Source organism: Mauremys mutica, chromosome 8, assembly GCF_020497125.1.
Source record: "Mauremys mutica isolate MM-2020 ecotype Southern chromosome 8, ASM2049712v1, whole genome shotgun sequence".
NCBI classification, from domain to species: domain Eukaryota; kingdom Metazoa; phylum Chordata; order Testudines; family Geoemydidae; genus Mauremys; species Mauremys mutica.
In genome coordinates, this window is record NC_059079.1 from 69,841,952 (window position 1) to 69,868,081 (window position 26,130).

Genomic DNA, 26,130 nt, shown 5'->3' on the forward strand with positions numbered 1-26,130 from the left:
TGTCAAGCCTGACCTTAAAAACCTCTAAGGAAGGAGATTCCACTACCTCCCTAGGTAACCCATTCCAGTTCTTCACCACCCTACTAGTGAAAAAGTTTTTCCTAATATCCAGCCTAAACCTCCCCCTCTGCAACTTGAGACCATTACTCCTTGTTCTGTCATCTTCTACCACTGAGAACAGTCTAGATCCATCCTCTTTGGAACCCCCTTTCAGATCGTTGCTCCCTTCTTCCATGCCAGCGAGAGCAGAGGCTCCCGCTAGTGCTGCTCCTGCACACAGCATGCCCAAGCAGGAGAATAAAGGGAAACCGACTAGGACTGTCACTTGGTTCTTTTCTGATGCAATTATTGCTTGAGAAGCAGAAACACCCTCCCAGGCATATGGGGAAAGAACAAAGAGCAGCATAGGGATGGGGTGACAATTTTAAAATCAAGATTGGGTATTTTTCTAAAAATATATGCTCTAGGACTTATCCCGTTAAAGTTCTATGGCCTATGTTATATAGGATCAAGCACATGATCACAGTGGACCCTTCTAGCATCACTCTAGGCTTCTATGCCAACAATTCTGAATGGTGGCATGGAGGGAGCATAACTGCATGTGAGAAGCACATCACTTAATTTAGTGTGGAGTTTCCTTCAAATGTCAATTTAATTAACAATGGTAATTAGTTGGGTAAGTAAACAAATGTAATTCAGAAATGATGCATCTAGCAGTGTATCTGGACAGCATGCTGACATGGGGACTCTGGCTCCAGACCAGCAGGTGAGAGAAAAGGAAGGGGGAACATGATGAACATGTGCATTATTTTAAGCTAATAGCAGATAGAGGTCCATAACAGCCATCCCTATTGCCCCCCAGTTGTTGGCACGTGCCATTATGATGCCTATACCAACACAAGTTCATTACCATGCTGTTCTAAGCAAAGCACTGCATGGATTTTGTCCTTCCACAAACACTTCTTACCTCTAACACCAATTCCTCCAGTTGTCTCTTCAGTGAGCCATTCTCTCTCTTGAGCTGCTCATTCTCCAGTAAGGCAGCCTTCAGCCTGGCCTCCAGCCCCAACATGTATTCTTTCTTCTTCCTGCGTGACTGGCAGGCTGACTCCCGGTTTTTGATCATGCGTTGCTGTCTTCTCAGGATGTTAATCTAGATGGGGACCAAGCAGTCTGGTTAAAATAGGGAACCCTAACCTACTAGCACATTGGTCATCTCATACACAGTTTCTGCTCTGCTACTTTTTCAGTCAACTGAGCACTTCTATCCAGAAGTTACTAATGTGTTCATCACCACAGCATCTAGTCTCTTATCAGGATATACCCCCAAGAATTAGATCACAGAAGGAATGAAAGAATTATGTCCCAATTTCTTGTCTTTTCTGACCTGTACTCTTTCATATTTCCTTGGCACAAACTGGTACCCACCATATATAGGAGTGCAGGACAACTGCTGTGCTTGTGCAGCAAATGATTTTCAGGGACCAATTTATGAGGAAAGGTAAAGAACTTAACATACACAGTTTGTAAAAATCTTGACTAAGAGTTATCAACTACAGTGATAATATGCACTACAGCATATTGTAACCAACAGGAATGAGAATCAAGCAAACAGGATTGTGCACGGTGGTATCGGGAGGATGAAGAGCAATAGAATGAAACTAAAGAAAATGTAGGCTCAGTGTCAGGAAATTTGTAAATAGCGACATTAACTCAAATTATGAGATTTCTACCAGTCCCCTTGGGATACTATTTCAGAAGCTATTTAAAACTGGACTGAACAAGGCACTGGTAAATAAACTCTTGGGTTTGCAGGCAACAACTCTGCACTGTGTTGCAGGGGAAGTTTTTTCCTATTGTGTGATGAAGTGGGGGGTTTTCTTGGGTTTTCTGTGTTTTCCAGTGGGTTGCATGCAGAGGGAGTGGGACTCAGTGTACCCGGGTATTACTGGTTTAACAAGGTGAGGGGAGAGAGAGTTTGTTGTTACAGAGGACCGGAGAGGGAACTTGGGACCCCGGCCGATGGCCTGGAGGATGGAGACCCCAGCGACTGGTGACCTGGTGACCCGGAGACCCAGCTCAGGAGTCACAGCCGGTTCTGGCCAGTGGGAGGACAATGGGCTGCGAAGAGAGGACCCCGGTGACCCGACCAGCCGGTTCCAGCCAGAGGAGGGCTGAGAGGAGAGGAGACCCAGGCCATCCTGTTTACGACCCTGTTTACCTGGAGAGAAGACAATGGACAGAGGCGGGGCTTGGGGCTGGGGATATCGGAGGCCCAGTTGGGAAGCAGGGGGGCCTGGGCTGGAGAGGGGGAGCAGGTAGAGCCCACCTGGATGCAGGGGAAACTGGGATGTGCTGTGCTGAGGGAGGCCAGGCCTGAGGCCCTGAGAGTTTCCTGTGCTGTGTTCAACTCTCAATAAACCTTCCTGTTTTATGCTGGCTGAGAGTCACTCCGGTCTAGAGAACAGGGTTTCATCAACCACTTCAGGGATGAGGAGGCCCGGGGGGTCCAGAGCGCGTGGATTCCCTGAGGGGGCCCACAGCGAAAGACAGACGTGCTAAGGCTCAGAGAGGTGCGGCTCCAGGAGGTGGAGGGGCCTGACCCCGAGAGACAGTGGACCCCCGAGAAGGGCTGTCTCACTGAAAGAGGCACCCCCCACGGACCGCACGAGGCCATGGGTGGGCACGATCTGTGAGCCCGTGACATTGTAATCTAAAGCCTAAGAATTTATCCTTCCAAACTCTGAGTCTGATTCTCATTTACACAAAGGCCCATTTACTGAACCAAATGAGTTGCCAAAGGAGGGATTGAACAGGCAGGAAGAGAAGCAGGAAAAGCCAACAGAGGACAGGATTTTAAAAAGTACAGAGTGCTTGACCATGTCAAAGGTCAAGGAAGATGAGAATGGAGGCCTTGCTGCTCTTTAATTTATCAGTTTGTTCCAGCACCTTCTCTTTCAACATCTCAATCTGACACTGGACACTGCTTCCACTGGAATAAAACCAAGCACAGAAACATTTCCATTGATCAATTTAATAAAAGAATATAAATTTGAGACCTAAGCTGACCTGAAAGCACCCTGTTAAAGACAAGAACAGTCATGGTCCACACTAGCATTATCTGGAGCTAGTTTGCTACTTCTGCCTTAAATCTTACATTGAGTTTCTTTTCTGCATAGCCTAGGAATGGGAATTGTGTTCTTGCTTTATTATGGACACACATAGTTAAAGATAAGGAACAACTTCCAATAAACCACAACAGGGTGTGTGGTGTTGTTATACAGTAATTCCTCACTTAAAGTCGTCCCGGTTAACATTATTTCGATGTTACCTTGCTGATCAATTAGGGAACATGTTCGTTTAAAGTTGTGCAATGCTCCCTTGTAACGTTATTTGGCAGCTGCCTGCTTTGTCCACTGCTTTGGGGGGGGGCGGGGGGGAGCAGCCTTGGAAACAGGGTGGACCGTCAGCTCCCTTATCAGCTCCCCGCTCCCTTAAGTTCCCTGTGCAGCAGCCACCCAGCAAGCTATTAATTGCCCGCAGTTCAGCTGTCCCTCCCCCAACTGCCATGTGCTGCTCCTGCCCTCTGCCTTGGAGCTGCTTCCGGGAGCCTCATGCTTGCTGTGCAAGGGAGGGGGAAAGAAGAGGGCTAATGTCAGAGTGTCCCCCTCCCCCCTACTCCTGCACCCCACTTACCCCTTCTCCATATAGAGCGGGCTGGGGACATGACAGGGCTCAGGACAGAGAGAGCTTGCTGGCCACAGCTCCTGTCTCAACTTCCTGAACTTTTTAAAGGTAATGTACTTAGAATGGTGTCAGCATACTTAAAGGGGCAATGCACATCTCTCTCTCTCCCCCACATGTCTCTGTTTGCCATGCTATCTCCCCTCCCTCCATTCATGCTGCCTAGTAGAGTGTGAGGCTACATTAACAACATGTTAAGCCTTGAGGGCTCAGCCAGCACTAATTCATCATTTAGCAGTAAGCCATTCGCTGGGAAATATCCCGCCCTCTTCCACCCTCTAACTTCACCACCTCAACCAAGCTTCACAATCATCATTGCTGTGTACAGTATTAAATTGTTTGTTTATAACTTATACTCTGTGTGTATATATATAGTGTTTTTTGTCTGGTGAAAAAAAATTCCCTGGAACCTAACCCCCCCTATTTACATTAATTCTTATGGGGAAATTGGATTTGCTTAACATCGTTTCGCTTAAAGTAGCATTTTTCAGGAACATAACTACAATGTTAAGCAAGATGTTACTGTATTTGTATTGGCCTGGAGTGCATTGGAGACACAAGACTGAAAGCTAATTGTTTTCATACACCTGAGGACTACTCCAATAGCCTAACAATGGACACACTAGTAGCTTACAACTGTTAGAGTTTGGTTTATTAAAAAGGAACATAATTTGAATAATTTTGGGAGTAGGGATTTGTGAAAATCAGTAGAATGATAAAAGAATAGCAGAGTCCATAAACTCTGCAAGCCAGACAGCTTTGGTTGCGGCAACTACAAGAGACAAAGTTGAGGTTATTTGTGTCAGCTTTCCTCTAAATTTTCTTCCTGCAGATAACTGTCTCATAACTACAGTATTCTGCTGTGCAGCATTTGCAGCTAATTTTCCTTGCAGACACTGACAGTCATTCTATCATTCTGAAGAAGCCACATGGCTAACATTTCACTACTATTCTTCTTCATGATATTACAGCAGGGTTACAAAGACCAAGAAAACAAGCTACAATGCACTAAGGATTTGGCTTCGCTCCCTGCTGATCTAATTGCGTTCTGTAAAGATCATTTATAATATGGCTAGTCTGCTGCCACTGACATAATCCTGTGAAAATGAAGCTGTTTGTACTTATTCCAACTTCTTTGTGGGGGGGTTGGGGTTGGTTAGTTTTTTTGTTTTGTTTTGTTTTTTAATGTTCTCTGTAAGCATTGAGCTTTGTGCACAAACATTTTTCTGGGCATTGATGAAACTTTTCAGATACTGCAAAACACATTCAATTTTGCAAGCGTATAAAGCCTTTTAAGAAAACAGGTTTTAGATGAGCAAGGCGTATGATAAGGTCTGGAGGCTGAGAGAGCTTCAACTACCCAGAGTTCAGATAATCGGTATTATACTGGAGATGTAAGATACAACATATTCCACATTCACACAGTAGTTCTGGTTTCTATGAGCCACACGGTATTTCAGTCAACAAACATTAAATGTCTATGTATTTAGGTAAAAGGTCTGGAATCCTGGAAGTTAGAGGAAATAGATTGGGGCCTGTCATAAACAGATAGTTAAGGGTTAATGGCTCTTTTACCAGCAAAGGGTTAAAAAGTTCACCTAGCCTAGCTGACACCTGACCAGAGGAACCAATGGGGGAACAAGATGTTTCAAAAGGAAGGAGGGAAGTTTCCTTTGTTTAGAGTCAGTTTCAGTTTCAGCCAGAGTGAAAAAGATCAAGGAACCAGCCTCTTATCAGAGTAGTAAATTTTCGAAAGGAATAAATAGGTTTATGTTTATTTTCTTTTGTAACTTGTTTTTGTGTAATTAGGGGAATTATCAAATTGGGTATTCTTGTGTGTATTAATGTTTCTGCCCAGGGGAACATCCTGTGTTTTAAATCTGTTGTCTGTGAGATCAGCTGGTATGCTGTCTCCCAGAGGTTTTTTTCTTTTACTTTTCTTTTCTTTAATTAAAAGTCTTCTTTTTAAGAACCTGATTGATTTTTCCTTGGTTTAAGATCCAAGGGGATTGGATCTGGACTCACCAGGAATTGGTGGGGGAAAGGAGGAGGGATGGTTAAATTGTCCTTGTTTTAAGATCCAAGGGATTTGGATCAATGTTCACCAGGGACTTGGTGGAGGAGCCTCTCAAGGCTACCCAGGGAGGGGAAGGTTTTGGGGGGGGAAGAGAGTTTTCCAGATAACTCAGAAATCTGGATGGTGACAGCGAGACCAGATCTAAGCTGGTAGTTAAGCTTAGAGGTGTTCATGCAGGTCCCCACAGCTGTACCCCAAAGTTCAGAGTGGGGGTGAGACCTATGACAGGGCCCCATCCAGACTATCCCCCAGGACCTGTGCAGGATTATTTATTACAGTATATCTGCCAGTTTAATTTAGATGTCTCAAACTTCAGCACTTCTACTCCTTCCCTTCGGAGAATGTTTCAGAGTGAGAAAAAATGTTGATAAGCCAAAATTGAGAGTATTTTTGTAAAGAAAGGTTAAAATCCTTACACAAGAACTTTGTATTTATCAAACAGCTATGAGAAACCCACAAAATTCAGAGTTAAGATTAAATTTAAAAGAAAATCAAATATTGGCAAGAATTGAAAAACACAGATCAGGCACCTAAGCTACTTAAGCTCTACACTTTTACTCTGTAGATAACACCAGAGATGCATCAGCCTCCCTCCAGTGTCTCTGCTATGTTGGCTGCTGAAGGAACACTAGGAGAAATCTACACCCAACAGAGTTAAGAACAATAAGAAAGAATTGTTTAAATATATTAGGAACAAAAATAATCCTCACAAAGGTACTACTCCATTATTAGATGGAAATAGTAGAATTATCAATAATAATACAGAAAAGGGTGAGATGTTCAATACAAATTTCTGTTCATTATTTGGGGGGGGAACAGAAGTGATGCAGTCTCATCATATGATGATAACACTCTTTTTATTCCACTAATAACTCTAGTAGCTTCTGTTTAACATCCTGCAAAGTCAGACATTTTTAAATCAGCAGGTTCAGATAAGTTGCATCCAAGAGTTTTAAAAGAGTTGGCTCTGGCATTTGCTGGAGAGTTAATATTGATTTTTCAATAAGTCTTGGAGCACTGGAGAAGTTCCAGAAGAAAGCAAATGTGCTAATATTAAAAAAGGATAGATGTGATGACCTAAGTAATTATAGGCCTGTCAGCCTGACATTGATCCCATGCAAGATAATAGAGCAGCTGATAAGGGACTTGATTAATAATGAACTCAGTGAGGGCAATGTAATTAATTCAAATCAACATGGGCTTATGGAAAACAGATCCTGTCAAACTAACTTGATATCTTTTTTTGACGAGATTACAAGTTTGGTTGATAAATGTAATAGTGTTGAAGTAATATATGTAGACTTCTGTAAGGTGCTTGACTTGATACAGCATGACATTTTGATTAAAAACTAGAACAATATAAAACTAACATGGCACACATTAAATGGATTAAACGCTGTCTAAATGATAGGTCTCAAAATGTATCTGTAAATGAGAGATGAACATTGGGCAGGTCTGTTTCCAGTGGCCCTACACTATTTGACATTTTTTATTAGTGACCTGGAAGAAAAAATAAAATCATCACTGATAACAAAAATTTGGGGGAGTGGTAAATAATGAAGAAGACAGGTTACTGCTTCAGAGCAATCTGGATCGCTTAGCAAACAGTATACATTTCAATATGGCTACATGTAAATGTATACATCTGGGAATAAAGAACTTACAGGATGGGGGACTCTATTCTGGGAAGCAATGATTCTGAAAAAAAGCCAAAAAAGCTAATGCCATCCTGGGATAAATAAACAGGGGCATCTCAAGTAGAAGAAAAGAGTTTATTTTACCTCTGTATTTGGAAATTGGCACTAGTACTACCACTGCTGCAATACTATGTCCAGATCTGGTGTCAACAATTCAAGAAGGATGTTGACAAATAACTTCACAAATACACTCTTCCCTTCCTTCAAGTTGGTACACAAGTACTCCTGAGATCTTACAGGAGTCCAGGAGAGCTGGCTGTATTTTAAAGAATCCTTATTGAGGTTGCAGGAACAAACCATCCCGATGTGTAGAAAGAATAGTAAATATGGCAAGCGACCAGCTTGGCTTAACAGTGAAATCCTTGCTGATCTTAATCACAAAAAAGAAGCTTACAAGAAGTGGAAGACTGGACAAATGACCAAGGAGGAGTATAAAAATATTGCTCAGGCATGCAGGAGTGAAATCAGGAAGGTCAAATCACACTTGAAGTTGCAGTTAGCAAGAGATGTTAAGAGTAACAAGAAGGGTTTCTTCAGGTATGTTAGCAACAAGAAGAAAGTCAAGGAAAGTGTGGGCCCCATACTGAATGAGGGAGGCAACCTAGTGACAGAGGATGTGGAAATAGCTAATGTACTCAATGATTTTTTTGCCTCTGTCTTCATGAACAAGGTCAGCTCCCAGACTACTGCACTGGGCAGCACAGCATGGGGAGGAGTTGACCAGCCCTCTGTGGAGAAAGAAGTGGTTCGGGACTATTTAGAAAAGCTGGATGAGCACAAATCTATGGGGCTGGATGCGCTGCATCTAAGGGTGCTAGAGGAGTTGGCGGATATGATTGCAAAGCCATTGGCCATTATCTCTGAAAACTCATGGCGATCGGGGAAGGTCCCGGATGACTGGAAAAAGGCTAATGTAGTGCCCATCTTTAAAAAAGGGAAGGAGGAGGATCCGGGGAACTACAGGCCAGTCAGCCTCACCTCAGTCTCTGGAAAAATCATGCAGCAGGTCCTCAAGGAATCAATTCTGAAGCACTTAGAGGAGAGGAAAGTGATCAGGAACAGTCAGCATGGATTCACCAAGGGCAAGTCATGCCTGACTTGATGAGATAACTGGCTCTGTGGATGAGGGGAAAGCAGTGGACATGTTATTCCTTGACTTTAGCAAAGCTTTTGATACAGTCTCCCACACTATTCTTGCCAGCAAGTTAAAGTAGTATGGATTGGATGAATGGACTATAAGGTGGATAGAAAGCTGGCTAGATTGTCGGGCTCAATGGGTAGTGATCAATGGCTCCATGTCTAGTTGGCAGCCGGTATCAAGCGGAGTGCCCCAAGGGTCGGTCCTGGGGCCGTTTTTGTTCAATATCTTCATTAATGATCTGGAGGATGGCATGGACTGCACTCTCAGCAAGTTTGCAGATGACACTAAACTGGGAGGAGTGGTAGATACGCTGGAAGCTAGGGATAGAATACAGAGGGACCTAGATAAATTAAGTGGATTGGGCCAAAAGAAACCTGACGAGTTTCAACAAGGACAAGTGCAGAGTCCTGCACTTAGGATGGAAGAATCCCATGCACTGCTACAGACTAGGGACCGAATGGCTAGGCAGCAGTTCTGCAGAAAAGGACTTAGGGGTTACAGTGGACGAGAAGCTGGATATGAGTCAACAGTGTACCCTTGTTGCCAAGACGGCTAATGGCATTTTGGGCTGTATAATTAGGGGCACTGCCAGCAGATTGAGGGACGTGATCATTCCCCTCTATTCAACATTGGTGAGGCCTCATCTGGAGTACTGTGTCCAGTTTTGGGCCCCGCACTACAAGAAGGATGTGGAAAAATTGGAAAGAGTCCAGCGGAGGGCAACAAAAATGATTAGGGGGCTGGAGCACATGACTTCTGAGGAGAGGCTGAGGGAACTGGGATTGTTTAGTCTGCAGAACAGAAGAATGAAGGGAGATTTGATAGCTGCTTTCAACTACCTGAAAAGGGGTTCTAAAGAGGATGGATCTAAACTGTTCTCAGTGGTAACAGATGACAGAACAAGGAGTAATGGTCTCAAGTTGAAGTGGGGGAGGTTTAGGTTGGGGGAGGATATTAGGAAAAACTTTTTCACTAGGAGGGTGGTGAAGCACTGGAATGGGTTACTTAGGGAGGTGGTGGAATCTCCTTCCTTAGAAGTTTTTAAGGTCAGGCTTGACAAAGCCCTGGCTGGGATGATTTAGTTGGGAATTGGTCCTGGTTTGAGCAGAGGGTTGGACTAGATCACAGAATTGAATCATAGAATATCATAGTCATCCTGAGGTCCCTTCCAACCCTGATATTCTCTGATAGCTCTCATTTAAAGGTCCTTAGACAAGGTGTTCAGGAGATCAAAAATGTACAAAACAAATTCCAAACATAAGTGAAAGCAATTTTTCCTGGCTCCCTCACCTTCAAATGGTTTGTCCAAATTACTTCGCATTTAGACAAAAATTGTCCACTAGCCACAGCTCAAAAATTCTAATTGAATTCCTTTTAAAAAGGAACAAAAAAATCAAGCTTGTAAAGGGAAATAAGTAGCAACGTTCACCATGGAGGCATCTTACAGATCTACACACACACTCACTCACTCACCAATTTAAAAACATAAGAATGGCTATACTGGGTCAGACCAATGGTCCATCCATCCCGGTATTCTCTCTTTTGACAGTGGATGGTGCCAGGTGCTTCAAAGGGAATGAACAGAACACAGCAATTTATTGAGTGATCCATCCCCTGTCATCCAGTCCCAGCTTCTGGCCGTCACAGATTTAGGGAAACCCAGAGCATGAGGTTGCATCCCTAACCATCTTGGCTGATTGCCATTGATGGATCTACCCTCCATCAACTTATCTCATTCCTTTTTGAACCCATTTATAATTTTGGCCTTCACAACATCTCCTTGCAACAAGTGCCACTGGTTGACTGTGCATGGTATGATGAAATACTATGTTTGTTTTAAACCAGTTATCTATTAATTTAATTGGGTGACCGCTAATCCATGTGTTATGTGAAAAGAGTAAATAACACTTCCTTATTCACTTTCTCCCACCCACTCATGATTTTACAGACTTGTCTCATATCCCCCCTTAGCCATTTCTTTTCTAAGCTGAACAGACCTAGTCATTTTAGTCTCTCCTCGTACAAAAGCTGTGCCATACTCCTAATCATTTTTGTTGCCCTTCTCTGTACTTCTTCCTATTCCTACTTGAATACATCTTTTTGGGGGCAACCAGAACTTCACCCAGTATTCAAGGTGTGGGTATACCATGGTTTTATATGTGGCATTATGATATTTTCTGTCGCATTATCCATCTCTTTCCTAATGGTTTTAATATTGTTAGCTTTTTTGACTACCGTCACACATTGAGCAGATGTTTTCAGAGACTTATTCATGATAACTCCAAGATCTCATTCTTGAGGGGTAACAGCTAATTTAGATGCTAATTTCAACAGGGGGAGGGATAACTCAGTGGTTTGAGCATTGTAGGGCTTCCTACATTCTGCACAGAATACTAACAACTAAGCTACAGGGCTATCCATTTTCATAATTACTTCTCAGAATAGAGCCGGACATTAAGACTCTTAAATAAAAGAAACAGGAGTACTTGTGGCACCTTAAAGACTAACAAATTTATTTTAGCATGAGCTTTCGTGAGCTAAAGCTCACTTCTTCGGATGCATCCGAAGAAGTGAGCTTTAGCTCACGAAAGCTCATGCTAAAATAAATTTGTTAGTCTTTAAGGTGCCACAAGTACTCCTGTTTTTTTTGCGGATACAGACTAACACGGCTGCTACTCTGAAACCTTAAATAAAAGATAATATACAAATGGAAAGTATTATTATCAGGAATAGGAACTGAACTCTAGTTTGCCAGATAGTAGCATATAGTATTAGCCAAAAGGTTAAGGGCAGGGTCTGCTGCAAGGTAGCAGATTAACCACTAGGTTATAGATTGACTCCTACTGCACTGAGGTACCACTTATATAAGGGTTGGGAGGAGTGGGCAGTGATTTCATGCAGCAGGGTAAAAGGGCTTTAATGGAGCTCTGTTGAACTGACTGCTGAATGTGCTCTTAACTATAAAGGAACAAATTGCATTCAAAATCCATCCAGGAATAGATTATGTGCCTGCCATGACTAAACCTACAGCCACAGAAAAGCAGCAGCTATCAAGCCATTCTTGACACTGAAACAAAAAGTAGCAGCAGATCCTCCCTGTGAATCTACTGCAGGAGTGCCTTCTCCTTGCAGTCAATCCAAATTATTATAGAAGGACCTGAATAATCTCTTCCCCTGCAGGAAATATTGTGACCCTGAAGTCCTCTGCTGAAAATCCCAGTCATAACAACTTGTCTGAAACACTGTCTCATCTTAACTCCTATGCAGCAAATCCTGCCATGTTACAAGGCCTATGACAATAACATAAGAACAGACATATTGGGTCAGACCAATGGTTCATCTAGCCCAGTATCCTGTCTTCCAACAGTGGCCTATACCAGGTGCTTCAGAGGAAAGTAACAGAACACGGTAATTTTGACTAATCCATCCCATCGTCCAGTCCCAGCTTCTGGTAGTCAGCATTTGAGACACACCCAGAACATAGGGTCAAGTCCCTGATCATCTTGGCTAATAGCCATTGATGAATCTATCCTCCATGAACTTATCTCATTCTTTTTCTGAACTCATACTTTTGGCCTTCACAACATTCCCTGGCAACGAGTTCCACAGGTTGACTGTGCATTGTGTGAAGAAGTACTTCACTGTGTTTGTTTTAAACCTGTTGCCTATTAACTTCTTTGGGTGACCTCTAGTTCTTGTGTTATGAGAAGGAGTAAATAACACTTCCTTATTAACTTTCTCCTCACCAGTCATGATTTTATAGACCTCTAGCATATCCACCCTTAATAATCTCTTTTCTAAACTGAACAGTCCCAGTCTCTTCAAACTCTCCTCATATAGAAGCTGTTCCATACCCCGGACATTTCTGTTTCCCTTCTCTGCACCTTTTCCCATTCTAATTTATCTTTTTTGAGATGGGATGAATGGAATTGCATTCAGTATTCAAGATGTGGATGTATCATGGATTTAGATAGTGGCATTATATTTTCTGTTTTATTATTTATCCCTTTCCCTAACAGTTCTTACCTTTTTTTAGCTTTTTTAACTGCTGCTGCACACTGAGCGGATGTTTTCAGAGAACTATCCACAATGATTCCAAGATCTCTTTCTTAACGTACATTTTGTATGTATAATTGGCATTATTTTTTCCAACGTGCATTACTTTGCATTTATCAACACTGAATTTCATCTGCCATTTTGTTGCCCAGTCACTCAATTCTGTCAGATCCCTTTGTAACTCTTCAGAGTCTGCTTTGGACTTAACTATCTTGAGTAATTTTGCATAGCCTGCAAACTTTGTTAACTCACAACATCCCATATTCCAGATCATTTATGAATATGCTGAACTATGCAGGTTTCAGAGTAGCAGCTGTGTTAGTCTGTATCCGCAAAAAGAACAGGAGTACTTGTGGCATCTTAGAGACTAACAAATTTATTTCAGCATAAGCTTTCGTGGACTACAGCTCACTTCTTCGGATGCATAGAATGGAACACACAGACAAGAGATAGTTATATATACAGAGAACATGACAAGGTGGAAGTATGCATACCAACTGGAAGAGTCCAATCAATTGAGATGAGCTATCACTTCAAAGGTTTTTTTTCTGAACTATGCAGTAATTTTCTGACTCATAGCAGACATTCAGAACGTGCCAAAACTTAAACACTAGAATTAACTGCTCAACCACATATTAAAGAGTTACATATAATGTCATATGTCTTGTATATTTGCTTTTAAAAGAAGTCCAAAATAAGTGTGGGAAAGTTTTCCCCCTAAATAGTGTTTTTTTACAACACTAACAACTAGGCTCATATTGTCCTCTCATCTTCCAAGTTATCTACAAAATTCAAGCACTTTACAAACTGAAGTTGCCATTTCAAATTAGTGCTACAAATAATACTGTTTTGAGCAAATTTTAAGCCCCTAACACATGACATCTGGCAGTGCCTTAACTATGTGCTCACTACCACTCCCACATAATGTGGTAGGAATGACCCACAGGGCAATTATTCTGCTAACGAGTTATGGGAAAAATGGTTAGCCATCTTTTGTCACTGTTGTTCTTCGAGATGTGTTGCTCATGTCCATTCCATTCTAGGTGTGTGAACGCCCATGTGTGCAGTCATTGGAGATTTTTGCCTTAGCAATAGCCATAGGGTCGGCCAAGGTGCCACCTGGAGTGCCGCACTCATGAGCTGGTATTTCAGGTGCCACCAGCCTACACTGTCTCAGTTCCTTCTTGCCGACAGCAGGAAGTCGAGAACCTTGTGTACCTGGGGGCAGTAGAGGAGGTCCCTTGGGACATGAATTGAAATGGTTCTACTCGCGGTACTTCCTAATCCCGAAAGCAAAAGGAGGCCTCAGACCCATCCTGGAACTGCATCGCATCAACCAGTCTCTCAAGAAGTTGAAGTTTTGCATGGTTTTCCTGGCCTCCATCATCCCCTCCCTGGATCCATGAGACTGATGACCATGCACATGGGTGTGTGCACACCTAGAATGAAATCGACCTGAGCAAGTACTCAAAGAACTAACTTTTCAGATAACCTGAACTAAGCTTCCTATGGAATTACTTTGGATAATGCTGGGTTTACCATCTCATGGGAGTTATCCCATGAAAAAATGAGACAGCTATTACTCATTTGTAAGCATTAGCAAGACATGTACTAGTCACATAACAGAAGAGAAAGAAACCCCCACACAGAGTTTTAGGCCCTCGTATGGAAAAGACAATGGGCACATTAAAAGACAAGACCGTCCAACTTTACGTGCGCTGGCTTTCTGTGCTGGTTTATGAAGAATCCGATACTTTTGGAGATGCCTCTAAGCTGGATAAGTACAAAGCTGTATAAATATTGCTTTTTCCACCCAAGTCAAACATACTCTCTTATGTAACTCAGCAGTAATGTATAACTTCCCCAAGAGGCTTTTATTTTTCATAGAAATGTATGAACACAGCCCAGAGCCTAAAATTCTGAAATAAGAGACCTTTGCTGTACCTGTTTTAGGTTGCTGACAATTGCTTACATTTTTTAAAGACTAAAGGCTGGGAGGTAGAACTGAAGCCCTGTCTGTTACATGGCAGTTCAGAATACTAACCACAAGGCCCTATGGGAACACATGCATATTGTATTCCCTCATGTGCCAACTGTTTGGTCAGATCATTATAACATCTAAATGCAATAGGTATGGCTGTTTTTTCAAACCTCTTCCCCATTTCTCCGCTGGAATTAAATGTGTTGCTGTCCAAACGATTGACTCTTCTTGTTTGGTTTCACTCAAAGGCTGTCACTTTCTTACTGTTGGTGAGCTTTATTACTAAAGCATGGGAGCTGAGAAGCACAGTATTCTGCCTTCACACACTGAACTTACTATCAGCTGATCTTATTCCATTCCAATCCAATTCATCTGAAGAGCTGAGTATTAATTTGTTAATAGCTTATGTTGCTAGAGTACAAAAGAGGAAGTCCTGCAATGTTTTCCTTATCCTGGGACATCTACTTAGACTAGCAAACAAAGAAATTTGTTAGAATGTTCTTATGAGAGCTACATCTGTGCAGTTGTAACCATCATATCTGGTTCATGCTACAGTCACAAAAAACATGTAACCCTTTTAGTGCCTACTTATTGGTACTGGTAGCGTCCCCCAGGGCAAAGCTCCTGAAATATTAGCAATAAGAAAATAATACTATTTGACATTTATGTACCGTATTTATCGGCGTATAACACGCACTTTTTTCCCCTGAAAATAGGGGGCAAATGATGTGTGCGTGTTATACGCCGATATAACCACCCCAGGCAGAAAAGAAAAGCGCCGCCCCCCCCCCAGCGGCGCGGAGCGGCGCCCTAGCCCCTGCCCCACTCCCGAGCAGCGCGGCCCTAGCCCCCCCCCAGCGGCCCGAGCCCCCGCCCTCTCCCCCCCCCCAGCGGCGGGGCCTGAGCCCCGAGCCCCGGCCTGCGCGAGCCCCCACCTCCCGAGCGGCGCGGCCCGGCCCTAGCCCCCTCCCGAGCGGCCCGGCCCGAGCTGCCTTAGCCCCCGCGCCCCTCCAGAGCGGCCCGAGACCCCGTCCTCCCTCCCTCCCCCGAGCGGCCCTGGCCCTAGCCCCCGCCCCCCTCCCGAGCGGCCCGGCCAGAGCCGCCTTAGCCCCCGCCCCCCTCCCGAGCGGCCCGAGACCCCGTCCCCGTCCCCCCCCCCCCCGAGCGGCCCTAACCCGCGGAGCACCGCCCTAGCCCCCGCCCCCCTCCCGAGCGGCGCGGCCCGGCCCGAGCCCCCGAGCGGCCTTAGTCCCCGACCCCCTCCCGAGCGGCCCGAGATCCCGTCCCCCCTCCCCCCCGAGCGGCCCTAGCCCCTGCCCCCCTCCCGAGCGGCGTGGCCCGACCCGGCCCGAGCCCCCGCCCCCCTCCCGAGCGGCCCGGCCCGAGCCCCCCTCCCCGCGAACGGCGCGGCCCGCCCGCCGCCCCCTCCCAAGGCGCCGCACCCTGAAATTTTTCCTGAAATTTCCCCCTTAAAATGAAGGTGCGTGTTATACGCCTGTGCGTGTTATACGCCGATAAATACGGTACCAGAAAAGGTCCATTTCCTCATTAAACATACAAAAGTGTTGTGGGTCTGACCTCTCATACCATTTCTTCAGATTGCTACCTATCAGATTAGCACCTAACTCTACTTCAACACTAAGAATTGTAGATTTTTTTACTGGTGGAAACAGGCAAAACCCCACCTAAAATGGACTGTCATCTGCTGAGCCAGTCATTAATTTGGTTCCAAATTGGCAACAGTTTTGTATACACAGATGGACTAGGATATGCTGGATGAAGTTAGGAATAACTATATAGATTCACAGCATCCAAGGCCAGAAGGGACCCTTGTGATCATCTAGTCTGACCTGTATAATACAGGCCATAAAACTCCCCCCACCACCAATTCTATAACATATATTTTAGCAGAACATCCTTGATAAAGGGCTCAGAAGCATATACTGTAGCAGTGAGAAGTTGCACTGCTAGACATGTAATGTACCATTAGGCCTGTAGGCCTTGCTGGACAGACATAACTAAAAGTATGAACCAGAGTAGGTTAGAATAGTAACACACCAGGTGTCAGCAAACCAAGTAAGCACATTCCAGACTGGAAAGAACGGTACAAAAAACACACAGCTCTCTCAAGTAACTACATAAACACATGCCTAAGAGATGGTACAAAAACATACCAACTCCTCAAAACAATAAGGAGGAGATTACCAGATAATGGATAAGGATGTTTTCTCTTAACTAGCAGGTTCAAGGTACAGTAACTCCTCACTTAAAGTCCTCCCGGTTAACGCTGTTGTTGTTTCGCTGTTACATTGCTGATCAATTAGGGAACATGCTCATTTAAAGTTGTGCAATGCTCCCTTCTAAGGCCCTTTGGCAGACACCTGCTTTGTCCACTGCTTGCAGGAAGAGCAGCCTGTTGCAGCTAGCTGGTGGGGGCTTGGAATCAGGGTGGACCGCCAGCCCCCCATCAGCTCCCCCTATCAGCTCCCTGCTCCCCTAAGTTTCCTGTGCTGCAGCCACCCAGCAGGCTAGCAATTGCAGCTATCCCTCCCCCGCTGCCATGCGCTGCTCCTGCCCCCTGCCTTGGAGCTGCTCCCAGAGCCTCCTGCTTGCTGTGGGGGAGGGGGACTAATGTCAGGGTGTCCCCATCCCCCCTGCTCCAACACCCCGCTTACCCCTTCTTCTCCATATAGAGCAGGGTGGGGGCATACAAGAGATACAGAGATCCTGGGGCAGCAGCTGCTGAGCTGCTGTCTCAACTTCCTGATCCACTTACAAAGACAATGCACTTAAGAGTGGGTCAGCTCACTTAAAGGGGCAGTGTGCATTTCTCTCTCTCTCCCACACACAAGGTGTGTGTCTGTCTCTGTCTGCTATGCTATCTCCCCTCCCCTCCATTCCTGCTGCCTTGTAGAGTGTTGTTAATGTAGCCTCTCACAATGTGTTAACCCTTGAGGGCTCAGCCCAGTGTTAGTTCATCATTTAGCACAGGGGTTCTCAAACTGGGGGTCGGGACCCCTCAGGGGGTCACGAGGTTATTACATGGGGGGTCATGAGCTGTCAGCCTCCACCCCAAACCTTGCTTTGCCTCCAGCATTTAGAATGGTGTTAAATGTATAAAAAGTATTTTTAATTTATAGGGGGGGTCGCACTCAGAGGCTTGCTATGTGAAAGGGGTAAACAGTACAAAAGTTTGAGAACCACCTGGGCATTCCCTGGGAAATATCCCACTCTCTTCCACCCTTTAACTTCACCACCTCAACTAAGCTTCACAATCAGTATTAAATTGTTTGTTTAAAATGTATACTCTGAGTGTGTGTGTAATATATATAGTTTTTTGTCTAGTGAAAAAAATTTCCCTGGAACCTACCGCCCCCCCATTTACATTAATTCTTATGGGGGAAATTGGATTTGCTTATCATCATTTTCCTTAAGGTCGCATTTTTCAGGAACATAACTACAACATTAAGTGAGGAGTTACTGTATAAGGGTGGTAACTAACAACATCTGGAGTGACAAGATGGGTGAGGTAATGTCTGTTACTGGACCAGCTTCTGTTGGTAAGAGAGACAAGCTTTCAAGCTTACACCGAGTTCTTCAGATCTAGGAAACTAACTCAAAGTGTCACTGCTAAATACAAGGTTTGAAGAGATTGCTTAGCGTAAGTAGTTAACACATTTCAATGGACTATTCTGGGACCAACAAAGCTGCAACATTGCATACAATATCTAGAGTGTAATATGGAACTTTTTGTATCAATGTATAAAAGGAGAAGTCATAGGAGGCGCATCTTTGTGCAAGCCTAAGGGACAGCATCATGTTATGTTGATTGAGCTGATACCCTGTTGCGGGCATACATGTGTTAGTGTATATGTAGCTCCTATGGGGCACTAGGACTGTGCTTTGTCAACAATAAACCTGACCGAGTGCCTTTGCCAGGGAACCAAGCCTGTGGTCTTTCTTATCATTTCATTTGGAGTACTGTGTCCAGTTTTGGGCCCCACACTACAAGAAGGATGTGGATAAATTGGAGAGAGTCCAGCGGAGGGCAACAAAAATGATTAGGGGGCTGGAGCACATGACTTATGAGGAGAGGCTGAGGGAACTGGGATTGTTTAGTCTGCAGAAGAGAAGAACGAGGGGGGATTTGATAGCTGCTTTCAACTACCTGAAAGGGGGTTCCAAAGAGGATGGCTCTAGACTGTTCTCAGTGGTAGAAGATGACAGAACAAGGAGTAATGGTCTCAAGTTGCAGAGGGGGAGGTTTAGGTTGGACATTAGGAAAAACTTTTTCACTAGTAGGGTGGTGAAGAACTGGAATGGGTTACCTAGGGAGGTAGTGGAATCTCCTTCCTTAGAGGTTTTTAAGGTCAGGCTTGACAAAGCCCTGGCTGGGATGATTTAGTTGGGTTTGGTCCTGCTTTGAGCAGGGGGTTGGACTAGATGACCTCCTGAGGTCCCTTCCAACCCTGAGATTCTATGATTCTATGATTCTATGATTGTGAACAACACTGAGGTCTGCTGAATCCACACTGTACACTTTCTGCTAGTGCAGTTGACACTGGAGCTCTAAGAACAGCAACACTAGCAGCATTAACAATACTGCAACATCAGCAACACTAACAACAGGACATATTACACAGTGTCCATATTCTAACAGGAGCACAGTGCTCTGAGAAGAGGGAGTTGCAAATTTATCTATTGCTCCAAAGAACTAGATTTTTATTACATGTTTCTGAAGTCACTGGTATTAAAGCAGGTGGATTTAAAAAAAAAAAAAGATAACACCAAACAACTAGTTGGTTCTTCAGCTGAGGGGCCTGGATTTATAGGCAAGCAAAGGAAAGCTCAATTCCTCATGAAGCTGTGACTGAACTGTTCAAAAGTAAGTTTTCATTTAAATAATTTGGTTCATACATATGCTTAGAAGTGGTTAACAAATGCTAATGTCAAACTAGACGCTAATGATTCTCAAATGTTATGTAACTTACGAATAGCATTTCTATAAGCAGTTGGAATGCTCCTCAAATGCTCAAGAAATTCATTGAGCTTTGCCTATTCCAAGCAGAAAGGAATGGTATGGAAGAATGCAGGGAAGGAGAGTGGGGCAAGGAAACAAGGGGAGTAACTAACTGGGACATTTGAGTGGAGCACAGATAGTGAGGGGAAGGGAAGGCGTGGTAAGAGAAAAGTAATGTAAGTGGGGCACAGCTGCACACATCTACAACGTGAGCACAATTTGATATACAAAGTAAGTACAAAACAATTAAAGGGTTCAGAGAGAGCAGGAGCCAAGCGGAAGGAAAGGAAGGTTGTTTTAGCAATGGCATTCTTGATAAACTGCAAACAGGGAGAGGGGAAGAAAAAGGAATGAATTTGCAGTAATTAAGGCTCCCATTCAGCAAAGCATATAAACGTGTTTAAAGTGCATCCTGATCCAGGATAGCACTTAAAGTTAAAAACAGACTTAACTCCCATTGACGTTGGTTAAGCACATGCTTAAGTCCTTTGGGCTCTTCAGTCTAGCAGACAAAGGTTAAGAAGATCCAGAGACTGGAATCTGAAGCTAGACAAACTGGAAAGGCAATTTTTTTTAAACAATGGGGATAATTAAGCATTGGAACTGGTTGTGATGGACTCTCCTTCATTGCCAATTTTTAAATCAAGATTGTATGTTTTTCTAAAAGATCTATTCTAGTTCAAAGAGGAATTGATTCAGGGCAGTCCTATGGCCTGTGTTACACAGGAGGTCAGCTAGTCCCTCCTGACCTGGTAATCTATGAATCAGGACCCAAGGCAGGAGAGCATCAAGGTACAGACCAAAATTCTGGCAGTCAGAATAGAGAGCACAGCGCAGGTCTTAGAGACAGCAGAGTAGAGGACCTAATAAAGGCTGGCAGCAGCCTGGATGTGGGCATGGGAGGGGATGATGAAGAAAGAGAGCAGAGTCAAAAGAGCCGCCAAATTTGTAGAAGATTGGGTGATGTGGAGGCTTGTGGAGTTAAACAGTGATCAGGAAGGGAATGGAGGGAGGAGAGGAGCCCCACATCCCTTTCACTGTCACATCTCTTTCATCTGTGGGAAGAGAGTTTTAACCTCACGGTGCAGTGCCAAGAGAAGGGATTCAACATTGGCTCTGAAAACTCTCCTCCTTTTGGAAGTTTATATTAAGCTCTTAGGGCACTTTGAACATTTTGAGGCTTATTTCTTAAATGTGTGGTGTATTTAATTGTGCTTTGGCTCAACCCACAGGGCTGATGTGTCTGTTAATACATAGTATCATTTCATCCAGAGATGGGCGTGCTTTGCAGCAAGAATGCTTTGTAGTGGAAGGTTCACTCGTTCCCTAAGAAACCTCCAAAGAGAAATTCCACAGCAGGAGCAAGGCTGCATTCACTTTTTCCAGCAGGTCTGGAACCAATATATAGTCTTATGGCTTTTAAAATATTATGTGAGGTTTTTAAAGAAGTTTAACAAAAATGGCTTTACCATCAACAGACAAGAAGAGTGGGAAAATAATTTGTTTAAAATAGGAAAATGGCTTCATAAGAGAAACTGGGACGAACATTAGGAGCAGTTTGTCTCTCTCTGCGTGCCAGAAAAACTGAAACCAGCCAAAAAGGATGGAAATATCCATATAAAAAAGAAGAGGTAATGGGGAAGGGATGGGGAATGTCTCAGCGCTACTGAAGGGGGAGTAGCATACCAGAAAGTCACCCAGCACCTACACAGCCATTCACTAACATCTTTTTCCTGTTCAACATAAAGGGTCAGTTCTTCAGCAGTTCCAATGAAATCAGTGGCACTATGCCCATTTGCGTCAATGAAGGATGGGGCCTAAGTGCGTATTTCACATCACATTCTGTTAAAGTTCAGTCACTGCATTTTCTCTCCAGCCTTTTTTCACCATTATTTGTCCATTGGCCATTTCTTGGAGAACAACGTTTTACCAAGCCTCCCATTCCCAGGTTTCTTCTAGGAGGCTTGAAATGATTTGTTTTAACTTTTTTTTTTTCTCTTTTTTTAAAACACAGATGTTTCTTTCAGAAAGAAACAGCCAGGTCGCTAATAAGAAAGACGGGTATTTAATCACTTTACCTTCATCTAAGAGCAGTACACCAACACGCAGCCAGACCCAAAGCTAAAATGTTGCCAACAGTGCTGTGTAGTTAAATGCCTGAAGCCCAGCTAACTTGGCAGAAGAATCTCACTGCAAAATCCATCTGAAAGTGATACCAGAGCTGTCTGTTCATACAGTCAGATTCCTCGCAGAGCCCCCAGTTTAACACCGTTTGCACTGGAGATGAAATAGTGGAATCTGCTTTTCAATACAGTTTTTTCCTTTTCCCCACCCACACACGCACAAATATAACCAGCACTGTGCCTTTCCCCAATAGTGTGAGGGCATGTCTACACTACGAAATTAGGTCGATTTTACAGAAGTCGATCTTTAGTCAGCAATTTTACACAGTCGATCGTGCATGTCCCCACTACGCGCATTAGGTCAGTGGAGTGAATCCTTAATACCTTGGCTAGCATCGACTCACGGAGTGGTGCTCTGTGGGTAGCTATCCCACAGTCCCCACTGCCCACTGGAATTCTGGGTTAAGCTCCCAATGCCTGATGGGGCAAAAACATTGTCGCGGGTGGTTTTGGGTACATGTCATCAGTCTCCCATTCTTCCCTCCTTGACAGCAACAGCAAACAATCATTTAGCCCCTTTTTTCCTGGGTTATCCATGCAGACGCCATAGCATGGCAAGCATGGAGCCCGCTCAGCTGCACACTGCTTTTGTGAGCATTGTAAACACCTCACGCATTGTCCTGCAGTATGTGCAGAGCCTAGTTCGGAGCCGCCCGCACAAGGAAGATTGTGAGGAGGACATGAACACAGACATTCCGGAAAGCATGGAATGTGGCAATTGGGATATCGTGGCAGCACTGGGGCATGTTGATACAGTGGAACGCCAATTCTGGGCCCAGCAAACAAGCACAGACTGGTGGGACTCCATAGTGTTGCAGGTAAGGGATGATTCCCAGTGGCTGCGAAACTTTCGCATGCCACTTTCATGGAACTGTGTGAGTTGCTTTCCCCCACCCTAAAGTGCAGGAATACCAAGATGAGACCTGCCCTGACAGCGGAGAAGTGAGTGACGATAGCCCTGTGGAAGCTTGCAATGCCTGACTGCTACCAGTCAGTCAGGAATCAATTCAGAGTGGGCAAATCTACTGCGGGGGCTGCTGTGATCCAAGTAGCCAGGGCAATCAATACCCTTCTGCTAAGAAGGGTAGTGACTCTGGGAAATATGCAGGTCATAGTGAATGGCTTTGCTGCAATGAGGTTCCCTAACTGTGGTGGGGTGATAGACGGAACTCATATCCCTATCTTGGCACCGGACCACCTTGCCAAAGAGTACATAAACCGCAAGGGGTGCTTCTCAATGGTGTTGCAAGCACTGGTAGATCACAAGAGCCAACATTAACGTGAGATGGTCGGGAAAAGTGCATGACGCTCGCATCTTTTGGAACTCTAGGATGTTTGGAAAGCTGCAAGAAGGGACTTTCTTCCAGACCAGAAAATTGTTGGGGACGTTGAAATGCCAATAGTTATCCTTGGGGACCCAGCCTACCCTTGCTCCCATGGCTCATGAAGCTGTACACAGGTAGCCTGCACAGCAGTAAGAAGCAGTTCAACTATAGTCTGAGCAAGTGCAGAATGGTGGTAGAATGTGCCTTTGGATGTTTAAAAGGGCGCTGGCGCAGTTTGCTGAGTAGGTTAGACCTCAGCGAAAGCAATATTCCCATTGTTATTGCTGCTCGCTTTCTGCTCCATAATATCTGTTAGAGTAAGGGGGAGACATTTATAGTGGGGTAGGAGGCTGAGGCAAATCGCTTAGCGGCAAATTTTGAGCAGCCAGACACCAGAGCAATTAGAAGAGCATACCAAGGCACGCTGCGCATCAGAGAGGCTTTGAAAAACAGTTTAATGACTGACCAGGCTACGGTGTGACAGTTGTGTGTGTTTGTCCTTGATGCAAACTACCCCCTTTGGTGAACGTACTTCCCTGTAAGCCAATCCCCCTTCCCTCCTTCGACCACAGCTGGCACAGGAAATAAAGTCCGTATTGTTCTGAATCCATTCATTTTTTATTTATTAAAAAAAACTTGAGACCACTGACAATGCTGACTAGTAAAGGGTAGCCCGGGTGATAACGGGGTGGGGTGGGAGAGGAGGGAAGGACAAGGCCACATTGCTTATTGTAGCCACACTACAAATCAAAGCTGTTTGAATGACAGCCTTCTGTTGCTTGGGCCATCCCCTAGAGTTGAGTGGCAGTGTGCCCGAAGCCTCCCTCTCCCACCCACCCCCACGTTCTTGGGTGTCTGGGTGAGGAGGATATGGAACTTGGCGAGGAGGGCACGTGGTTACACAATGGATGCAGCGGGGGGTCTGTACTCTAGTTACCTTTCCTGCAGCTTCACCAGACACCTCTTCATGTCCGTTTGCTCCCCCATTAGCCTCAGCATTTTCTCTTGCATGTTCCAATCACGCTCACTATATGCTTTCCTGGCCTCTGCCACCGAATGCCTCTATCCATTTAGCTGTACCCTATCAATGCGGGAGGACTGCATGAGCTCTGAAAACATGTCATACTTTTTTTCGCCTTCTAATCTGCGATAACCTCAGGGACGGATTTGATGCAGGGAGCATAGAAACATTTGCAGCTGCGGGGGGGGGGCGAGAAAAGGGAGAGTAGATTTTAAGAAGATACATTTCTCAGAACAAAAGGGAGACTTTTTCACAGTGAATCAAGCAATTCACAGCAGACAGCACATATGTTTTAGGTACAAGGTCGCATTTTGCCTTTTATATTGAGCGCCTGCCGGTATGGTGACACATCACACATGGCTAGACAACAGAATGCCTGCCTGAATTTGGTTTCCTTGCAGCCATGTTAAGCCAAAGGGTACGTGGGGTTGGCGTCTTCTGTGTTCATAACACGTGGGAATGGTATCAAACTGCAGCACCCTCTTTTCCCATTGCAACCAATGCCACTTGGGTTTGCCATTTAAAAGGAGGGGCTGTGGTTTTAGGGTGGATGTGCAGCACACCCCTCCCCAACCTGTGTGGCTATTCTCCAGGATGATCCCTTTTAGCCAAATGCAAACAGCCCAGCATGACCGGGGTCTAATGTGTCCGGGATCACCAAACAGAGGGGATTACTGTTCCCTTACAAAAATTCCCCTGTTTCTACCAGGTGACCATGAATGATATCACTCTTATGAGGCTGACACAGAAAGATAAAGACCGAACGTTACATGAATGTGACCAAAACCCAGGACCATTCGCTGCCATGCTTTGTGCTGCAATGATTCCAGACCATTTGCTACTGGCTTGGCATGGTAAAGTGTCCTACCGTGGAGGACCCAGAAACCTTCTGCAAAGACTTTCAGAGTACCTCCAGGAGAGCTTCATGGAGATGTCCCTGGAGGATTCCCGTTCCATCCCCAGACACATTAACAGACTTTTCCAGTAGCTGTACTGGCCACAAATGCATCCCAATTGTTCAGGGAAAATCAAACATTAAACACAATTGCTTTTAACCCCTGTAGGGTCGTTACAAATGTGCACTCACCAGAGGTGCCTTCTCCGCCTACAGGGTCTGGGAACAATATGCCCTGGGAGGATACTGACCCCAGGGTGAGGAAAAGGTCCTGGCTGCCGGGGAGAACGGATTCTCCGCTTGCCTGCTGCGCATTCTCCTCCTCCTCCTCTTCCTCATCCACAAAATCCTCATCCATGTTGTGTGAGATTGCCACTTTGCAGGTGTCCACTGACAGTGTTGGGGTACTGGTGGGGTCCCCCCCTAGAATGGCATGCAGCTGATCATAGATGCGGCATGTCTGGGGCACTGACCCAGAGCGACCGTTTGCCTCCTTTGTCTTTTGGTATGCTTGCCTGAGCTCCTTAATTTTCATGCGGCACTGCTGTGTGTCCCTGGTGTAGCCTTTGTCCACCATGCCCTGTGCAATTTTGGCATATATATCAGCATTTCTTCTGCTGGATCAGAGTTCAGCCTGGACAGATTCTTCTCCCCATACAGCAATCAGTCCAGTGTCTCCCGTTTGCTCCTTGCTGGAGCTCATTTGCAATACTGGGACTGCATGGTCACCTGTGCTGCTGAGCTCACCACGCTGATCAAACAGGTTATGAAATTCAAAAGTTCCCAGTGCTTTTCCTGTGTACCTGGCTAGTGCATCGGAGTTGAAAGTGCTGTCCAGAGCAGTCACATTGGAGCACTCTGGAATAGCTCCCAGAGGCCAATACCATCGAATTGGACAGCATTGCGTCTACAGTACCTCAAATTTGACCCAGGAAGGTTGATTTTAGCGCTACTCCCCTCTTCGGGGAGGAGTACAGCAGTTGATTTTAA

The 26,130-nt window shown here is 44.8% G+C and overlaps 1 protein-coding gene across 4 annotated transcripts in view; it reads right to left on the reverse strand.

Moving 5' to 3' along the window:
• ATF6 (activating transcription factor 6) overlaps positions 1 to 26,130 on the reverse strand; it is a 401,392-nt gene that overhangs the window by 289,606 nt on the left and 85,656 nt on the right. For all 4 annotated transcript variants that reach the window (XM_045028792.1, XM_045028791.1, XM_045028790.1 and 1 more), the window contains exon 8: positions 968 to 1,153. In XM_045028792.1, coding sequence (XP_044884727.1) covers positions 968 to 1,153 — 186 coding nt within the window. The remainder of the gene's footprint in view (positions 1 to 967; positions 1,154 to 26,130) is intronic.